The 21215-nt window shown below is 54.7% G+C and overlaps 1 protein-coding gene across 2 annotated transcripts in view; it reads right to left on the bottom strand.

Moving 5' to 3' along the window:
- Positions 1–21215, bottom strand: part of LOC137438891 (noelin-3) — a 121101-nt gene that overhangs the window by 85824 nt on the left and 14062 nt on the right. The window contains exon 1 of one of the 2 annotated variants that reach the window (XM_078767393.1): positions 12157–12449. The exons of the other annotated variant lie outside the window; for it this stretch is intronic. Coding sequence (XP_078623519.1) covers positions 12157–12377 — 221 coding nt within the window. The 5' untranslated portion in view covers positions 12378–12449. Of the gene's footprint in view, positions 1–12156; positions 12450–21215 lie in introns of those variants that run through there. 2 annotated transcript variants of the gene reach the window in all.

Below are 21215 nucleotides of genomic sequence, written 5' to 3'. Positions count from 1 at the left end.
CATACAAACGAGGTCCTTGACCGAAGACCTAACCTTGTGAAGGATACAAGAGTGACCAACCTTTAAATCTATAAGATTTCAAATGCGATTTTTCATTAACAACCTCTTCAAAGGATGGCATGATATTGAACTATCTTGAAGATAGATGGAGAACGCATCATCTTGTACTACATTACATCTGAACACTAGTTATACCCATTGCACGGGTTCAAAACCACCGTGTGATCCGTGTCGTCCTGCAGGAGAAAAAATGTTTTCATGTTATACTCCGACACATCACTTGCAACAAACAAAACTAACTAAAACATGAACAAACGACCGCTACAGATATTGCCTCCTGTTAGATACCACAGAATCGAGTATATATGGGCTGGTTTTCATCCCATATGATCGACTTGGCCGGTCTCTACATTAACTGGCAGCTATCTCGGCCAACGGCTCTCTTGGCTGATGACCATTTTGGCCGAATTATCAAAACAGACGTGAATGTCGCCTCCATAAAAATACTCCAACGATTTCATTTCCCTTTGGTTTACATGCAAATTTCGTGGATTTATGAACTCAGTTTTGTTCTTTCTTATAGAAACTTATAATAGCACTGCATGGGGCAATAGAGAGAGCTGATGAACATCGAACCACCACTCTCCCTGTAACACCAAATTGATATATACTAGTGAGGTCCCTGTGCTACGCACGGGTGGGAGGCCAGAAGCAAACAGACAATGCAGAAACTGCGAATGCTAAAGCATGAAACCAATAAATTCCACATTCCTGTAGCACCTTCAGTCGCACGTCAGACATGGACAGCAAGTTCGTGAAGGACTTCCATGAAAAACGTACCCGTTCGCAAACAAACGGGTACGTGTGTTCTATACCCAGTCAATGGCGAATCTGCATATGGCGATCCGCAGATTCCCATTTAGAAAGTAGAAACCATCACGGCATTCCGTCATTCACTTGAACTCGATATCTCTTTTTTCATTCCAAACAGCATAACTCCAATCACAAATTAAATAGCATTAATATAAAAAATAAACTTTGAACAACATTCGTGACATAAACAAATATTTAAATCCTGATGTGAAGTTCCGTACGGTTGGGGGAATACAATTACGAATTCAAAATGGTAATTGTAGTCACTCAATTCCAATCATCAATTGATACTTTAACAAAACGATTAACACTATTAACGTTTAACGATTTAACATTACGATTGAATGACGGTTGTATTGGGATATTATCAAACCCGCGCATTGCCGTCATCTGTCCACTTCCGGATTCGCGGCAGGTTCGTAATTCTCATCAAAATCTAAACAGTATTTGTAGAATTTCAATAAAAGCCACATCACTGTTCATATCGGTAAATATTATTCCATTGTGTTTGGAAAAACTGGAAAATTGGAAAATTGGAAAACTTGGAAAACTTGGAAAAACAACATAGCCTATTTTACTCCAGGGGCTCCTAGGATTACCCACCCAAAATATCGTTGCGATTGGTTCAGCCGTTTTTGTGGTACCTTTGAAGGGACAGACGGACGGACATTTGGTGAATTATATAGTAAGATAGTAAATAAATATACTGGACATTTGGTGGGAAAATGTAGGGTCAAGGAGCAGGGCAGAGAATGTGTCAGCGTGGCAGGCTGCACTTGTTGCTAACAGGTTGTGCAGCAATTGCTGGGGTGAGACTCAATCTGTGCCTTGCTTCCCAGTCAAGTTAGGGGGTTCAACCTTTGTATATTAATGGCTTAGATTAGTCACAAATAAACAATTTGCAATATGTTGTCCTGATAGGGAAAAATAAGCCCTCGTCGGGACGGCATGGTGTTGAAGTCATGGGGACTCACTCCTATGGAGGAGGGGTCCAATTGTATGACCATGCATTCTGGCCCTTCGGGGTCAGGATGCATGTGTTTTGATTGACCATGTGCTTCAGCCTTTGGGTTGAGGTGCATGTGTATGCTAATGGGACAGTCTTAATAGATGGTGTGCCTTGGCCGTGGAGTCAAGGTGCACGTCCAAGGCTGTTCAAATGTTTGATTTTTTTACCTTTTTTTTCTAAAAAAGGCAACCTCAAAGAGGAAAAATAAGCCCTCATCGGGACGGCATGGTGTTGAAGTTGTGGGGACTCACTCCTATGGAGGAGGGGTCCAATTGTATGACCATGGATTCTGGCCCTTCGGGGTCAGGATGCATGTGTTTTGATTGACCATGTGTGTTTTGATTGACCATGTGCTTCAGCCTTTGGGTTGAGGTGCATGTGTATGCTAATGGGACAGTCTTGATAGAGGGTGTGCCTTGGCCATGGGGTCAAGGTGCACATCCAAGGCTGTTTAAATGTTTGATTTTTAACGTTTTTAAAATATAATAAAGGCAGCCCCACAAGGCCCATAACAAGGGCGAAATCTAGATTGACATCTTTGCCTTTGTCTATTTGTGACCATAGAGCTTTAATCTCAGTCTGCAAAGACTTGAGTACCACGCAGATGCCTCCGAGTTTGGAGGTGATGGGAAGGTATAATTTGTGTGCATGACGTCAATGTCATGTCATCGGGTTAGTGTGCTTCCTTAGTCAAATATATATATACTAGCCGAAACCCGTGGAACATCCACGGTAGGGAGGATGTGGTGTATGGATAGAGTGTACCATTATGGATGGCATAGGCGATTTGCCTGTCCGAGTAAGAGTTAGGAAGAAAGATGAGAATGAAGAGTGCGTATATGAACAACGTATTTATTGCAATCTACTTAAATGACAACGCTACGATATACTTTTGAAAAATGAATGGATTCGTAATAGGAATCGGCATAGCACCACTCTGGGATTGTCCAATCAGCGGACGGCTTGCTTCGCCTTCACCCAGCAGACGCCAATAAGATGGCGTCGTAAGATGGCGTCGTATCGGCAGTTAATCGGATGCTTTTGGGCCCCGACGTCGGCGAATTCAGATTTTTCGAGTATGGCTGTACGTGATAAACAAAGAGCGTGGTTCGTAGATCGTAAATCCACTAGTGCCGTGGGCATCGGGTCACTGGGTGCGGCGTAAAAGGGATACCAAAGTCGAGTCCTTACGCTATTATTATATAGACTGGCCGAAACCCGTGGAACATCCACGGAAGGGAGGATGTCTTGTATGGATAGAGTGTACCATTATGGATGGCAAAGGGGATTTGCTTGTCCGAGTAAGAGTTAGGAAGAAAGATGAGAATGAAGAGTGTGTATATGAACAACGATCGCCGACACCGGCACAAGTGCATGCTCTGGATTGTCCACTCAGTGGACGGCTTGCTTTCGCCTTCGCCTGTCCAATCAGCGGACGGCTTGCTTCGCCTTCGCCCAGCAGACGCCAATACGATGGCGTCGTAAGATGGCGTCGTATCGGCAGTTAATCGGATGCTTTTGGGCCCCAACGTCGGCTAATTCAGATTTTTCGAGTATGGCTGTATGTGACAAACAAAGAGCGCGTTTCATAGATCGTAAATCCATTAGTGCCATGGGCATTGGGTCACTGGGTGCGGCGTGAAAGGGACAAAAAGTCGAGTCCTGACGCTATTATTATATAGATAATATATAATATACAGTATATAAATAAATATATATACAGTAAATAAATATATATACAGTAAATAAATATATATACATATATATAGTAAATAAATCAATTTCTATATACAGTATATATATATATTGTTACGGACACGACTTAGATGTTATGATGGGCCGAGTGGAATGGCCGCCGTGTTCGCACAAGTTACCCGATTACACTCGAACGTTGGCCGAATCGCGCTATGCTAAATCAATGAAGGAAAAGGACACAACGGCTGGGATTAAGGCAACGACACAAGGGGTACAGTTCTCAAGACCTCCGGAGGAGGATATAATATTGGTTATGCAGAACGGTTAGATTACACGACAAGAGGTACAGCACAGAAAGATAAGCACTTAGACACAGTCTTATCTTATTCCCGACAGACCACAGACAAACGGGACAAGACTGACTTACACGGGGATTGATGGCAGGGGAGGGCAGGCAGTCGATAGCTCAAGGTGCACCTTGGCTCAGGGGCAGAATCGACCCGGTCCGGTCCAGAGAGGCAGGGAGGTATTTTCTCAGCGCTGGAGGTGGCGTCCGTTTCTCTTCAAGCTGAGGCGCATCTGACGTCACCTCCGTCTTCCTGCGCATGTCCAGCGGGGAGTGACACGCCCTCGGCTCGTTAGCTCCGCCCCAGATGGAATCGGTCCGCCGCTTCTTAATGGGTGCGGGGGGTTACCGGGCTCCGCCCTTGACGAGGAGCTGACAGTGAGCCCCTGCGTGGTAACCCCGTCGGAGCACATGCTCAATGGCGGCTAACCAAGCCGGAGTGAGGACGCACACTCCCCGTGCCGCCGCCGCTGTTGTTGTTGTTGGTGTTGTTGTTCCATGAGGAAGAGATGCGGGGAGGTATTGGGAGGTCCTAAACTTACTAATGGTGCCATACAATCACATTCTGGTGCAACGAAGAGTCAGAATTAATGGAAACGAGTCCTTAACTGACATAGACTAAGAATAACTAGCAAGATGTCCTATAGTTGTCTACGTGAGATGCGGTGAACCTGGGCACGACATTTAATGGGGGAAAAAGGGGAAGGTCGGGGCTACAGAGTGTTGTTTACAGATAATGGGACTAGGGAATGGGGGATTGGGGATAGTTGGGGAGTATTGGGGAAATAGGGGAATATTTACAAGTGGATATGGATGGAGGCCAAATCCCATATCCGCAACAATATATATATATATATATATATATATATATATATATATATATATATATATATATATATATATATATATATATATATATACAATATATATATATATATATATACTAGCTTGGCTCGGCTCGCGCGTTACTGAGGAACAGTAAGAATGACTGTACCTGAGTTGCTGTGTTGTCATGATTTACACCAATCATAATACAAACAATTACTTTGCACAAATGTATTTGTTGTGTTTGTGATATTACATTTTTATAAGCAATTTAGGTTGCAGATTTATGTTGAATGGTTTTTGTTTTTCAAGAAAGAACCCCCTCAGCACACACATAGGGGAGGGGTAGGTGCAGACTGGAAGTTTGGGAGGATTACACCTCACCACCACGTAATTCAAAACACCTCACCACAAAGTCATTCAAAACATCTCACCATCAAGTAATTCAAAACACCTCACCACCACATAATTTAAAACACCTCACAGCCATAAAACACGTAATAAAAACACCTCACCACCGCGTAAGGCATTACACCTCACCACCAAATCATTCAAAACACCTCACCACCAAGTAATTCAAAACACCTCACAGCCATAAAACACGTAATAAAACACCTCACCACCACGAAATTGAAAACACCTCACAGCCATAAAACACGTAATAAAAACACCTCACCACCACGTCATTTAAAAACACCTCACCACCACGTAATAAAAACACCTCACCTCACGTAATAAAAACACCTCACCTCAACGAAATTGAAAACATCTCACAGCCATAAAACACGTAATAAAAACAGCTCACCACCACAAAATTAAAAACACCTCACCACCACGAAATTGATAACACCTCACAGCCATCAAACACGTAATAAAAACACCTCACAGCCATACACCACGTAATAAAAACACCTCACAGCCATAAAACATGCAATAAAAACCACCTCACCACCACAAAATTAAAAACACCTCACAGCCATAAAACACGTAATAAAAACACCTCACAGCCATAAAACACGTAATAAAAACACCTCACAGCCATAAAATTAAAAACACCTCACAGCCATCAAACACGTAATAAAAACACCTCACAGCCATACAACATGTAATAAAAACAGCTCACAGCCATACAACACATAATAAAAACAGCTCACCACCACAAAATTAAAAACACCTCACCACCACGAAATTGATAACACCTCACAGCCATCAAACACGTAATAAAAACACCTCACAGCCATACAACACGTAATAAAAACACCTCACAGCCATAAAACATGCAATAAAAACCACCTCACCACCATGAAATTAAAAACACCTCACAGCCATAAAACACGTAATAAAAACACCTCACAGCCATAAAACACGTAATAAAAACACCTCACAGCCATAAAACACGTAATAAAAACACACCACCACAAAATTAAAAACACCTCACAGCCATAAAACACGTAATAAAAACACCTAACAGCCATAAAACATGTAATAAAAACACCTCACAGCCATAAAACATGTAATAAAAACACCTCGCCACCACAAAATGAAAAACACCTCACCACCACGTAATTATAAATACCTCACCACCACGTAAATCAAAACAGCTCACCACCGTGTGATTTAAAAACACCTCACCACCATGTGATTTAAAAACACCTCACCACCACATCATTTAAAAACACCTCACCACCACATGATTCAAAATACCTCAACACCACGTGATTCAAAACCACCACAACGTTATTAAAAACACTTCACAACCACAGAAACAAAAGTTTGAGGGAGTCGTTAAGTGACAACACAGGCACTGCGCAGATATGTGTACCCGAGTTGCCGTTTTGTCATGGTTTAAACCAATCATAATTCAAACAATTATTTTGCACAAATGTATTTGTAATATACGTGATATCACATTTTATAAACAATTGAAGTTGGAAAAAAAAAAATTCCCCAAAAAATTCCAAGAAAAAAAAGAAAATTGGAAAATTAAAAAAAAAAAATACCCTTAGGACATACCGACGGGAGAGATATGTGCATACCAGAAGTTTGGTACGATTTCACAAAAGTTTGAGAAAGTAGTTCAGTGATAAGATAACACAACACAACACAAGACAACACAACACAGGACAGACGCTGCACAGATATATATATATATATATACATACATATATATATATATATATATATATATATATATATATATATATATATATATATATATATATATATATATATATATATAGTGTAAATATATATATATATATATATATATATATATATAGTGTAAATATATATATATATATATATATATATATATATATATATATATATATATATATATATATATATATATATATATATATACAGTATATATATATATATATATATATATATATATATATATATATATATATATATATATATATATATATATATATTATATATACATACACAGTAAATATATATATATATACTAGTGGGGTCACCGGTGGGTATCCCACGGGCATGGACGTGTGTGACGATATATTGAGTTAGATGCCATACCTGCACATTCAGTTTCACAATACACACACACACACACGCACATATATATATACACACACACACACATATACACACACACACACACACATATATATATATATATTATATATATATATATATATATATGTATATATATATATATATAGATATAGATATATATATATATACATATGTGGCGGACACGATGGATCGCTGGCGCAGAGACATAATTCCGCGCACCAGCGGGTGGCGGCCACGCCCCAGGTAGGACGTTGCCTGGAGAGATATACGCGGGCTCGCTGCCGTGCGCACATCAGTGCGGATGAGTGAGCAATCAATAAAGAGCTCGATAATAACCAAAGCGTTGTGGCCTACCTTTGTTCAACGTGTGTGCTCCCCCACCACATTGGTGACCTCCGACTGGTTCAACCGTAGTTGAACCCCCGAACGCGCAATGGCCATCAACGCAGTCGCGATCAAGCTACCGGAGTTCTGGGAAGCGCAGGCCGACACCTGGTTTCTTCAAGCCGAGGCCCAGTTCCAGCTCCGGGGCGTCACGGCGGACGACACGAGGTACTTCTACGTGGTCGCTGCCCGTGGCTCCGGCACGGCCGCGCGCGTCGTGTCCTTCCTCCGGCACCCGCCGGACGAGGGCAAGTACGCGGCGCTCAAGCAGCTGCTCCTCGATACGTTTGGCCTCCCAGAGGCCGACCGTGCCGACCGTCTTTTGCACCTTCCCGCCCTCGGCGACACACGCCCGTCCGCCCGCATGGATTACATGCTATCCCTGCTCGGCGATGGCCGCGCGGATTTCCTGTTCCGTGCTCTCTTCCTCCGCGCGCTACCTGTACAGGTACGGCTCGCGTTGGCCGGGTCGACCATTACAGAACCGCGGGCCCTGCCCAGGGAGGCGGACAAGTACTTCGCAGCCCACGACGTGCGGCCGGCATATAGCACGGCCGTCGTGGGTCCCGGCGCCGCACACGGCGCGTGTGGTTCGGATCCTTCCGAGCACGGCGTAGGTTTGGTGGATCGCCGCGTGGCATGGCGTTCGGTTCCTTCCGAGCGCGGCGTAGGTTTGGCAGATCCGTGCGTGGCCGCCGCCACGCCCACCACCGTCGTCGCAACCGGCGCGGCAACCACCACCGGGCCAGACCTGGTGCCGTTTCCATGCCAGGTTCGGCCACAAGGCCAGGTCCTGTTGCCCGCCTTGTACTTTTGGCAGGTCGGGAAACGACCAGGCCGGCGCTCGTTTCCTGCCATGAGCGTCGGCCATACTAGCAGCCTGTTGTTCATAACGGACACCTCCTCGGGTCTTCGTGTCGCAAGCGTCCTCCCTGCTTCTGCGTCCGACCGGCAAGCTGCAGGCCGGGGCCCCGCTTTGCTTGCCGCCAACGGCACGCCCATCCGCACGTTCAGGAAGCGTTGCCTCTCGCTGCGGTTCGGGGGGCAGCGCTTTCAGTGGTCGTTCGTTACCGCTAGTGTCCCCATGGGCCTACTCGGAGCGGACTTCCTCTGTGCGCATGGGCTGCTGGTGGACGTGAGGCACAGACGCCTTGTCCAGGCCGAAACCTTCAGCTCGCTCGCTTGTGCGCTGAGCAGTTCGTTGAGCTGCTCCCTGGGCGGCTCACCGAGCGGCTCAACAAGCGGCTTGCTCAGCGGTTCGGTTCCGGCAAGGTTGGTCTGCACGCTTCCGGCAGCGGACGAGTTCACCCGCCTCCTCGCCAGTTTCCCGGCCCTCACACGGCCCACTTTCTCGGTGGTGGCCGTCAAGCACGGGGTGGAGCATCACATCCCCACCGTCGGGCCACCGGTCTATGTCCGGGTGCGCCGCCTCGACCCGGTGAAGCTCGCCGTGGCGCAGGGGGAGTTCGCCACGCTGGAGCGACTGGGCATCGTCCGGCGCTCCAACAGCACGTGGGCATCGCCGCTGCACATCGTGCCCAAGCCCCGCGGCGGGTGGCGGCCGTGCGGCGACTACCGCTGCCTCAACGATGCTACCACCCCCGACCGCTACCCGGTCCCTCACATCCAAGACTTTTCTGCCCGGTTGGCGAACATGTCCCTCTTCTCCAAGGTGGACCTCATCCGCGGATACCACCAGGTCCCCGTCAGGCCGGAGGACATACCGAAGATGGCCGTCATAACACCATTCGGCCTCTTCGAGTTTCTGCGGATGCCCTTAGGGTTGAAGAATGCGGCCCAGGCGTTCCAGCGGCTGATGGACAGCGTCTTGTGCGACTTGGATTTCGTTTACGTCTACCTGGATGACATCCTCGTCGCAAGCGCGGCCCGTGAGGAGCACCTCCGCCATCTCCGCACGCTCTTCGAACGCCTGGACCGGCATGGCCTGATCGTCAACCCCGCCAAGTACCGGTTCAGCGTCACCGAGATCGTCTTTTTGGGGCACCGCGTCACCAGGCATGGGGCCATCCCCTTGCCGGCCAAGGTGGAGGCGGTCAGGGGTTTTCCGCGCCCCCGCACCATCAAGGGGCTCCAGGAGTTCCTGGGCATGGTGAACTTCTATCACCGTTTCCTGCCCAGCATCGCCCAGCTCCTGCGCCCCCTGCACGAGGCCCTCCGGGGGAAGCCGGGCAAAGGCGACGTTGCCTGGACCGAGCCGATGGACGCGGCGTTCGCCTTGGCTAACGCCACCATGCACACGCACCCGGCGCCCGATGCACCGATCGCCCTTAGGGCCGTGGTCGGCCCGGCAACAGCGTCACCTCTCGGCCGTGTCCGAGTACACGACGGACATCCGGCACGTCGCGGGGAAGGACAACCCAGTGGCGGATTGCCTTTCCCGGGCCCTCGCCCACGCGGTCCACCTCGGGATCGACTATGCCCGGATGGCGGCGGACCAGTCTGCCGACGCCGCCGTCCAGGCTTTTTGGACCACCGTCACGGGCCTCCGCGTCACCGAGGTGCCGTTCGACGGTGCGGGCGCGGCCCTCTTGTGCGACGTCTCCATCGGCCGGCCTCACCCCATCGTGCCCGCTGGCTAGCAGCGCCGGGTTTTTGACGCCATCCACGGCCTGTCCCACCCGGGCGCGAGGGCCTCCCAAAGGCTGATCGCCGACAAGTTCGTCTGGCATGGCCTCCGGAAGGCCGTCCGCGATTGGGCCAGGATGTGCCTCGCGTGCCAGCGCGCGAAGGTCCACCGCCACAACCGGGCCCCGCTGGCCCCGTTTACGGTGCCCGAACGTCGGTTCGACCACGTTCACGTGGACTTGGTGGGACCTCTGCCCCCCTCGCGGGGTTTCACCCACGTCCTCACCGTGGTGGACCACACCACCCGGTGGCCGGAGGCCGTGCCTTTGGCAGCAACGACGGCGGCGGACGTCGCGCAGGCGTTCATCGCCACTTGGATTGCCCGTTTCGGCAGTCCCTCGGACATCTCGTCCGACCGCGGCCCCCAGTTCACCTCGGAGCTCTGGGGGGCGGTCGCGCAGGGGCTCGGGGTCCGGCTGCACCGAACCACGGCCTACCACCCCCAGGCTAACGGCCTGTGTGAGCGATTTCACCGCTCATTGAAGGCCGCGCTCCGGGCCACCCTCCGCGACGGCGGCTGGGTCGACAGGCTCCCCTGGGTCCTGCTGGGCCTCCGGATGGCGCCCAAGGAGGACCTGCGCGCATCCGCGGCGGAGTTGGTCTTCGGGCAACCGCTGCGGGTGCCGGGCGAGTTCCTCCCCAACTCCACGGCACCATGGTCCGCGGCACAGCAGCGCTCCGCTCTGCAAGAGACCGCCCAGAGGTTCGCCCCCGTGCCAACGGCATGCCACGGGCACCCACCGTCGCCCCGGAGCTTCGCACGGCGGAGTACGTCTTCGTCCGCCACGATGCCCACCGGACACCACTGCGGCCCCCGTACGACGGGCCTTTCCGCGTGCTGGAGACCGGGGCGAAGCACTTCACCCTGGACATCGGCGGTACTCCTGACCGCGTTTCGGTGGACCGCCTCAAGCCGGCCCACCTCGACGTGGACCACCCCCCGCCAGTGGCCCGACCCCCACGTCGGGGCCGCCCCCCTGCGGGCGGACCCCCGGCACCGCCCAGCCCCGCCGTCACCCCACCACCCTGTCCTGCACCCATCCCAGATACCGCCGGAGGCATCCCACCTGGCATCCCGGCATCCCAGACGCCGCCAGCCGCCAGGGGGCGCTTCGGCCGGGTCATTCGTCTGCCCCGCAAGCTGACCCTTCAGGTGCGCGGGAATTCTGGGGGGGCGCGTGTAGCGGACACGATGGCTCGCTGCCGCAGAGACATAATTCCGCGCACCAAGTGGGCGGTGGCCACGCCCGAGGGGTAGGCGTGGCCTCATGATATACACCGGGCGCGCAGCCCGGAGCGCGCCAGTGTTACAGTGAGCTCCTGAAATAAAGACGCTTATAAGTTACCGCTTGTCCGCTTCCTCCTTGCTCGCAAGCAGCGCGCGTAACGCCGCGCTTTAATATGATATTTTGGTGATAAGACGTCTATTTTTGACCTTTGACCTCATTTTCGGAGGTCAGTAATTGGTTCCATGGGTCAGTCATTATTCCATGTCATCTTCTTTCGTAATCCTGTGCATTTTGACACCAAGATCATCAATATACCATATTTTGTTGCTGAAATACAATTTTATATGATTTAGGCAGAGGTCAATGACCTTTGACCTCTAATAAAAAGGTTTCCCCAACCCCTATCCCTCCTTACTTTTTTTTGGTAGTTGTCCATACCCATACCTACCCAAATCAGTTGAAATTAGCTTCTTTTAAATTTTTTCACAGATGAACCTTAAGTTAGGGATACTACTAAAAAGCTTTGGACTCTCACAATCGGCAAAGCCAGAGGAGCCCAGGGCCTGGAAGCAGGATGAGGGGAGGTCGGAGGGTACGTTAGTCATTACCGTGTCTGGGCGGAGAAGGACTTGCACGGATATGGGTTTGGGAGATTGTGGCTTGGGTCAGATTCCCAGAAGGAATTCGTAGCAATGTCGTTAACCACGATGCCGTCAACCACGATGCCGTCAACCACGATGCCGTCAACCACGATGCCGTCAACCACGATGCCGTCAACCACGATGCCGTCAACCACGATGCCGTCAACCACGATGCCATCCATGGGCATTTCCACTGTGAACACCAACGTGCATTTCCTGGGTTTCACCTACGCTCCTGCAGCGCCGCACTCTTCCGCATTTGGGGAAGGTCGAGATTAAATCGACCGTCGTTGGTTAACCAAAAAAATATTTCCAACAGTTGAAATAATTATTGTTTCCAACAGTTGGAATTTAATGAAATTTGAATTCGAATAAAATCTCAACCAAAAAAAAAACCGTTTATTCTTTCTTGGCGCGAAAAAATGGCGCGCATTTTGTCATGTGCGACTTTACGTCACTCCTACGGACGTGAAAATATTTGTTTTCCTTAAAGATATATTTAAAATAAATAAAATAGTACATAAATTAACAATAAAAGAAGCTAAAAAACAATTTAAAATACAATAAAAAGCACATTAAAAATATATAAATATGTACGTACAGTATACTGTAGGTACACGCAACTGCTGCTTCGCATTCACAACAGAGGCGACGTACAGTATTCCTTTACTCTGTCTGTGTTAGCCATGGGTCCGAAGAAGGATAATGCTAGTGTTTCCAAGCGTAATGTGGTTACGATGGACGATAAGGTAAACCTAATTAAAAGGTATGGAAAAGGTGGAAAAGTGTCGGTGATAGCGCATAGACCTCATCACGAATCGGAACCGCAATACATCATGGGATCGGAAAGGGGCAATAGCGCCGCCACAAACTACACCACGGAATTACAGCTGGCGCGGTTTTTTAAACCATTGATATTAAAATAAAAAGTCGCCTATAACCACCGGGATTTTATGCTGATTCCGAATCTGTGTCTAAAACTTTTCTCCGATGTGTAGTTCTTGAGTTAGAAGTGGACATCAGGACAGACAGACAGACACTCCTCCTTTATATATAGATAAATACACACACACACACACACACGTACATACACACACACGTACATACACACACACACACACGTACACACACTCACACACGTACACCGACACATGCACACACACATATATATATATATATATATATATATATATATATATATATATATATATATATATATATATATATATACATATATATATATATATATACACACACACACACACACACACACACACACACACACATATATGCACGCACACACACACATATATGCACACGCGCACACACACACACGCACACACACACACACACACACACACACCACACGTATATATCCCACTGAAGAAACTGCGCTCCAACGCGAGTCGAAAGAATTGACGCGACCAAAGACGGAATTCGTCCGAGTTGCTTTATTGAAACAAAACAGCTCAGGTATTCTGACAAGCCCGTTTATCGGGCAGCAATATATATACACATTTATGTCGGGAAGTTTGCGCATGCCCGGGTGTCAAGGGCGAGCCTTGGAAAGGCGAGTCTGGACCTGCCCGGGCGTGTTTGGCTGCGGCCTGGCAAGTCGAGGCTGGGCGTGCCCGGGCGCTCTGGGCGAGCCCTGGAAAGGCGATAGTGGGCATGCCCGGACGCTCTGGGCGAGCCCTGGAAAGGCGAGAGCGGGCATGCCCGAGAAAGACGAGACCGGGCGTGCCCGGGAGGTTCGGGCGTGCCCGGGAACAGTGAGTCCGGGCATGCCCGGGAGAGGCGCGTCTGGCCGTGTTCTGGCCGGTGCAAGGCGATTGTGTGCATCCAGCGGTAACCGCTACACACGCCCCTCCAGAATCGACCTGCACCGGCAGGGTCAATTTAGGGGGGTCCGGATGACCCGGCCGAAGCGACCCCTGGAGGGTCGTGGGGAGGGGTCCGACGTGGTGGTGGGTGGTCGAGCGGGGGGAACTGTGGACGGGGGGCGGCCTCGCCGCGGAGGAAGGGCCAACCGTGGTGGTCGGTCGACGTCCATGTGCGCCAGTTTGAGGCGGTCCACAGAAATCCGGTCCGGCCGGCCGCCGAAGTCGACGATGAAAGACTTGTCGCCTGCCAGAGTGGCCCCCGGTGCGTGTCATGACGCACAAAGACGTACTCCGCTGTGCGAAGCGCCGAGGGGACGTAGGACTGGGGGCCACCGTGGCGGGACGTCGGCACGGGGGCAAATCGTCGGGCGGCCTCCTGGAGGTCCGAGCACTGGCGAGCGGCGGACCAGGGACTGGTAGCATCGGGCACGAATTCGCCCGGGACGCGGAGCGGCTGGCCGTAGATGAGCTCGGCAGCGAACGCCTGGAGGTCTTCCTTGGGGGCCGTGCGAATGCCCAAAAGGACCCACGGCAGCCGGTCGGCCCAACCGTCGTCCTGAAGGCCGGCCATGAGTGCGGCCTTCATGGAGCGGTGAAACCGCTCGCACAACCCGTTGGCTTGGGGGTGGTAGGCCGTGGTGCGGTGCAGCGTGACCCCCAACGAACGGGCGACTGCGCCCCAAAGCTCAGACGTGAACTGTGGGCCGCGGTCGGACGAGATGTCCGCTGGTGCGCCGAAGTGCGCGACCCAGGTGGCGATGAACGCCTGCGCCACGTCGGCGGTGGTGGTGGAGGCGAGGGGCACAGCCTCCGGCCACCTGGTGGTCCTGTCCACCATGGTGAGCAGGTGGGTGAACCCCCGCGAGGGGGGCAGGGGACCCACCAGGTCCACGTGGACGTGGTCGAAACGCCGTTCAGGCACGGCAAAAGGTGCCAGCGGGGCCTGGGTGTGGCGGTAGACCTTGACCCGCTGGCAGGCCGTGCAGGCGTTGGCCCAGTCGCGGATGTTTCGTCGAAGGCCGTGCCAGACGAAACGCGCCGACACCAGCATCTGAGAAGCTTTCCGGCCCGGGTGAGAAAGGCCGTGGATGGAGGCGAAGATGCGGCGCTGCCAGGAAACGGGCACGATGGGGCGAGGCTGGCCCTGGGAGACGTCGCAGAGCAGGACGGTGCCCGCAAAGGGAATGTCGGCCAGGCGGAGGCCCGTGTCCGCCGCACGGAGTGCCTGCACCGAGGCGTCGGTGGTCTGGTCGGCCGCCATGAGCGCGAAGTCCACGCCGAGGTGGACCGCGTTCGCGCTGGCCCGAGAAAGACAGTCGGCCACGGCGTTGTCTTTGCCGGCGACGTGCCAGATGTCCGTGGTGAACTCCGACACGGCGGAGAGGTGGCGCTGCTGGCGGGCCGACCACGGCTCCGTGACCTTAGCCATTGCGTAGACCAATGGCTTGTGGTCGACGAAAGCCGTGAACGGGCGGCCCTCCAGGAGGTGTCGGAAATGGCAAACGGCCAGGATTAGCCTGAGCAGCTCGCGGTCGAACGTGCTGTAGTTTAACTCGTTCGGCCGGAGTTGCCGGCTGAAAAAAGTGAGTGGCTGCCAAACCCCGTCCACCCATTGCTCATGGACGGCGCCCACCGCGTAGTTGGAGGCGTCCGTAGTGAGGGCGATGGGCGCGTTGAGCACCGGGTGAGCCAGCAGCATTGCGTCGGCGAAGGCCGCGTCCATGGCCGCGGACCAAACAATGTCATGCTTGGCCGGCTTGCCCCGGAGGGCCTCGTAAAGGGGCTGCATGAGCTGAGCAGCGCGGGGCACGAATCGGTGATAAAAATTCACCATGCCGAGGAACTTTGGAGGGCCTTGATGGAACGGGGACACGGGAACGTGGTGATGGCCTCGACCTTGGTCGGCAGCGGCACGGCCCCGGTCTTGGTGATGCGGTGGCCCAAAAAGTCAACGGTCGTCACGCCGAAGTGGCATTTGACCGGGTTGACAATTAAGCCGTGCTCGCTGGGGCGACCGAACAGTGTTCGGAGGTGGAGGAGGTGCTCGGCGCGGGACGTGCTGGCGACGAGGATATCGTCCAGATAGACGAAAAGAAACGGCAGGTCGCGCAGCACGCCGTCCATCAAGCGCTGGAACGCCTGGGCCGCGTTCTTGAGGCCAAACGGCATCCGCAAAAATTCGAACAGGCCGAACGGCGTGATGACGGCCATCTTCAGGACGTCGACCGCCCGGACAGGTACCTGGTGGTAGCCCCGTATCAGGTCAATTTTCGAAAAGATGACCCGTCCCACCAAATGGGCGGAAAAGTCCTGAATATGCGGGATCGGGTACCTGTCGGGGGTGGTAGCGACGTTGAGACGGCGGTAGTCGCCACACGGGCGCCATCCACCCCCCGGCTTTGGCACGATGTGCAGTGGCGAGGCCCACACGCTATCGGAGCGCCGCACGATGCCGAGGTGCTCCAACGCGTCGAACTCGGCCTTCGCCACGGCGAGCTTGGCCGGGTCGAGGCGGCGGGCCCTGGCGTAGACCGGCGGGCCCGTAGTGGGTATGTGGTGCTCGATCCCGTGCCGCACCGCGACGGCCGAAAACGTCGGCCGCGTGAAGGCCAGGAATTCTGCGAGCAGGCGAGCGAACTCGTTCGCTGCCGGGAGGGCGCACGCCAGTTCGGTCGGCGCGGAGCTGCTCATCGTGCACGCCAGGGAGCTGAAGGTCTCGGCGTTGACAAGGCGACGACGTTTGACGTCGACCAGCAGCCCGTGCGCGCAGAGGAAGTCGGCGCCCAGCAAAGCCATGGGGACGCAGGTGGTCACAAAAGTCCATTGAAAACGCTGGCTGCCGAAGCAGAGGGTGATGACGCGTGGGCCGAAAGTGCGTATGTGCCATTAGCAGCGACCAAAGAGGGGCCGCAAACGGCGTCCCGCCTGTCCTGCTCGGAGGCGGGTATGACGATCAGTTGGGCGCCGGTGTCACACAGGAAACGCCGCCCAGACGCTTTGTCCCGAATAAACAGCAAGTTGCCCGAGTGGCCGGTGCTCATGGCTGGGAATGAATGCCGGCCCGGCCGTTTCCCGACCTGCCGAAAGTGCACGGGGGCCGGCACGTCCGAGCCTCGTGTCCAAACCTGGCATGGTAATAACACCACGCCCGGTCAGGTGGAGGCCCCGGCCGTCGTGTCGGAAGCGGGCAGTGCAGCGTGGCGGCCGCCAGTTGCACCGGCAGTTCGGCCTCCAACCGTGCAGGGCGCTCGGGCGTCGTGGGCGTCGCCTCGGACGGCGGCGGGCTCCAGGTAACCGCGCCGATGTGCTGGCCCGCCGAGGAGATCTTATCGGCTTCCCTGGCGAGGGCGCGGGAATCCGTGATCAACGTGCCAGCCAGGGCGAGGCGTACCGGGTGAGGCAGCTGGCGAAGGAACAGCTCGCGGAACAGAAAATCCGGAGAGTGCTCACCGAGCAACGAGAGCATATAGTCCATGCGCTCTGACAGGCGCGTGTCGCCGAGCTCGGGCAGAGCGAGCAGGCGCCGTGCGCGTGCTGCCGGTGAGAGGGCGAAAGCATCGAGGAGGAGTGTCTTCAGCGCGTCGTATTTGTCAGCAGCCGGCGGGTGCTCGAGGAGGCTCAAGGCGCGGGCCGCGGTGGCGGAACCGAGCGCCGCCACAACATGGTGGAAGCGGGTGTCGTCCGCGGTGATGCCTCGCAGGGCGAACTGAGAGTCCGCCTGAGCGAACCAAACAGCCGCGTGAGCCTCCCAGAAGGTAGGCAGTTTAAGCGTCACTGCCGTATCCATGTCGGTAGGTCACCAATGAAGAAACTGCGCTCCAACGCGAGTCGAAAGAATTGACGCGACCAAAGACGGAATTCGTCCGAGTTGCTTTATTGAAACAAAACAGCTCAGGTATTCTGACATGCCCGTTTATCGGGCAGCAATATATATACACATTTATGTCGGGAAGTTTGCCCGGCAAAAGCTATACCGGGCATGCCCGGGTGTCAAGGGCGAGCCTTGGAAAGGCGAGTCTGGACCTGCCCGGGCGTGTTTGGCTGCGGCCTGGCAAGTCGAGGCTGGGCGTGCCCGGGCGCTCTGGGCGAGCCCTGGAAAGGCGATAGCGGGCATGCCCGGACGCTCTGGGCGAGCCCTGGAAAGGCGATAGCGGGCATGCCCGGACGCTCTGGGCGAGCCCTGAAAAGGCGATAGCGGGCATGCCCAGACGCTCTGGGCGAGCCCTGGAAAGGCGAGAGCGGGCATGCCCGGGAAAGACGAGACCGGGCGTGCCCGGGAGGTTCGGGCGTGCCCGGGAACAGTGAGTCCGGGCATGCCCGGGAGAGGCGCGTCTGGCCGTGTTCTGGCCGGTGCAAGGCGATTGTGTGCATCCAGCGGTAACCGCTACACCACATGTATATACATGTTTAAAGTGTTTGTTTTAAAAGTCAGCAATTTCCCGTCTGTTAGTTTATTTATTTTACATATGTGAATGACACGCTCATGCACACGTGAAATGGAGTTTGTTTTTTACACGTGAAATGAACACGTGAACCTTTACTTCCGGATAATAATGTTGAATAAAATATGGAATGAAGCAGGGGCGGATCCAGGACGAGGGTGCAAGCGGTGCGAATCTGCTGAACTGTTGGACCAGGGAAGAACACAAGGAACTGCAGAAACTTCCAAGAACGCACGAAATGCCGTTACTGACGATCATTAAAAAAGAAATTCTTGGGGGAGGACCCCCAGACCCCCCTTTATCCCTCCCCAACGCTATAGTTTCATGCACCCCCCTCCCCCCCCCCCCCATCTTGAAATTCCTGGATCCGCCCCTGCGAAAAAATACATGTCGGTTTAGCACGGGGTGCTACGCGCGTGACTTGCTACCAAGGAGGATGCGGACAACGCGGTAAGTTTGATGTTCTTTATTCAAAGAGGTCACTGTAGCACTGGCACGCACCGGGCTGCGCACCCGGTGTATATCCTGAGGCCACGCCTACCCCTCGGGCGTGGCCGCCGCCCACTTGGTGCGCGGAATGATGTCACCACGCCAGTGGGCTTTCGTGTACGCCACACGTGCCCCCCCAGAATTCCCGCGCACCTGGAGGGCCAGTGTGCAGGGCAAACGGATGACATGGCCGAAGCGCCCTCTGGTGACCGGCGGCGTCCGGGGTGTAGGGATGCCAGGTGGGATGCCCCCGGCTGTACCCGGGATGGGTGCCGGACCGGGGGGCGGCGTGGCTGCGGTGCTGGGCGGTGCCGGGGGTCCGCCCGCAGGGGGGCGGCCCCGACGCGGGGGCCGAGCCACCGGCGGTGGGTGGTCCACGTCGAGGTGTGCCGGCTTGAGGCGGTCTATGGAGACCCGGTCAGGAGTGCCGCCGATGTCCAGGGTGAAATGTTTCACCCCGGTCTCCAGCACGCGGAAAGGCCCGTCATACGGGGGCCGCAGTGGTGTCTGGTGGGCGTCGTGCCGGACGAAGACGTACTCCGCGGTGCAAAGCTCCGGGGCGACGTGTGTAGGAGGGTGCCCGTGGTGCGCCGTCGGCACCGGGGCGAACCTCCAGGCGGTCTCCTGCAGCGCAGAATGCTCCTGCGCCGCGGACCAAGGTGCCGTGGGGTCGGGGAGGAACTCGCCCGGCACCCGCAGCGGTTGTCCAAAGACCAACTCCGCCGCGGATGCGCGCAGGTCCTCCTTGGGTGCCATCCTGAGGCCCAGCAGGACCCAGGGGAGCCTGTCGACCCAGCTGCCGTCGCGGAGGGTGGCCCGGAGAGCGGCCTTCAACGAGCGGTGGAATCGCTCGCACAGGCCGTCGGCCTGGGGGTGGTAGGCCGTGGTTCGGTGCAGCTGGACCCCGAGCCCCCGCGCGACCGTGGCCCAGAGCTCCGAGGTGAACTGGGGGCCGCGGTCGGACGAGATGTCCGAGGGGGCGCCGAACTGGGCGACCCAGGTGGCGATGAACGCCTGCGCGACGTCTGCCGCCGTCGTCGCCACCAAAGGCACGGCCTCCGGCCACCGGGTGGTGCGGTCCACCATGGTGAGGACATGGGTGAAACCCGGCGAGGGGGGCAGAGGTCCCACCAGGTCCACATAACGTGGTCGAACAGACGTTCCGGCACCGTAAACGGGGCCAAGGCGGCCTGGGTGTGTCGGTGCACCTTTGCGCGCTGGCACGCGAGGCACGTCCTGGCCCAGCCGCGGACGGCCTTCCAGAGGCCATGCCAGACAAACTTGTCGGCGACCAACTGCTGGGAGGCCCTCGTGCCCGGGTGGGACAGGCCGTGGATGGCGTCAAAAACCTGGCGCTGCCAGCCTGCGGGCACGATAGGGCGAGGCAACCCGAGGGAGACGTCGCAAACGAGGGCCGTGCCCGCGCCGTCGAAGGGCACCTCGGTGACGCGGAGGCCCGTGACGGCGGTCCGCAGGGCCTGGACCCCGGGGTCGGCGGCCTGGTCCACTGCCATCCGGGCATAGTCGATGCCAAGGTGGACTGCGTGGGCGACGGCCCGGGAAAGGCAATCGGCCACCGGGTTGTCCTTTCCCGCGACGTGCCGGATGTCCGTCGTGTACTCGGACACGGCCGCGAGGTGACGCTGTTGCCGGGCCGACCACGGCTCGGCGACCTTGCCCATCGCGAAAACCAGCGGCTTGTGGTCGACGAAGGCCGTGAACGCACGGCCCTCGAGCAGATGGCGGAAGTGCCTGACCGCCAGGTGAAGCCCAAGCAACTCGCGGTCGAAGGTGCTGTAACGGCATTCAGGCGGGCGAAGCTGCCGGCTGAAGAACGCCAGTGGTTGCCAAGCTCCATGCACCCATTGCTCGTACACCGCGCCCACCGCGTAGTCCGAGGCGTCGGAGGTGAGGGCGATCGGTGCATCGAGCGCCGGGTGCGTGAGCATGGTGGCGTTGGCCAAGGTGAGCTTCGCGCCCGAGAATGCCGCGTCCATCTGCTCGGTCCAGGTAATGTCACCTTTGCCCGGCTTCCCTCGAAGGGCCTCGTGTAAGGGGCGCAGGAGCTGGACGATGCGGGGCAGGAACCGATGGTAAAAGTTTACCATGCCCAGGAACTCCTGGAGCCCCTTGATCGTGCGGGGGTGCGGCAACCCCTTCACCGCCTCCACCTTGGCCGGTAGGGGGATGGCCCCGTGCCTGGTGACGCGGT

This window comes from Myxine glutinosa, chromosome 13 (genome assembly GCF_964187855.1).
Source record: "Myxine glutinosa chromosome 13, kmMyxGlut1.1, whole genome shotgun sequence".
Classification (NCBI taxonomy): domain Eukaryota; kingdom Metazoa; phylum Chordata; class Myxini; order Myxiniformes; family Myxinidae; genus Myxine; species Myxine glutinosa.
The sequence above is the reverse complement of the archived record's forward strand: the minus strand, read 5'-3'. Positions and strand labels throughout refer to the sequence as shown.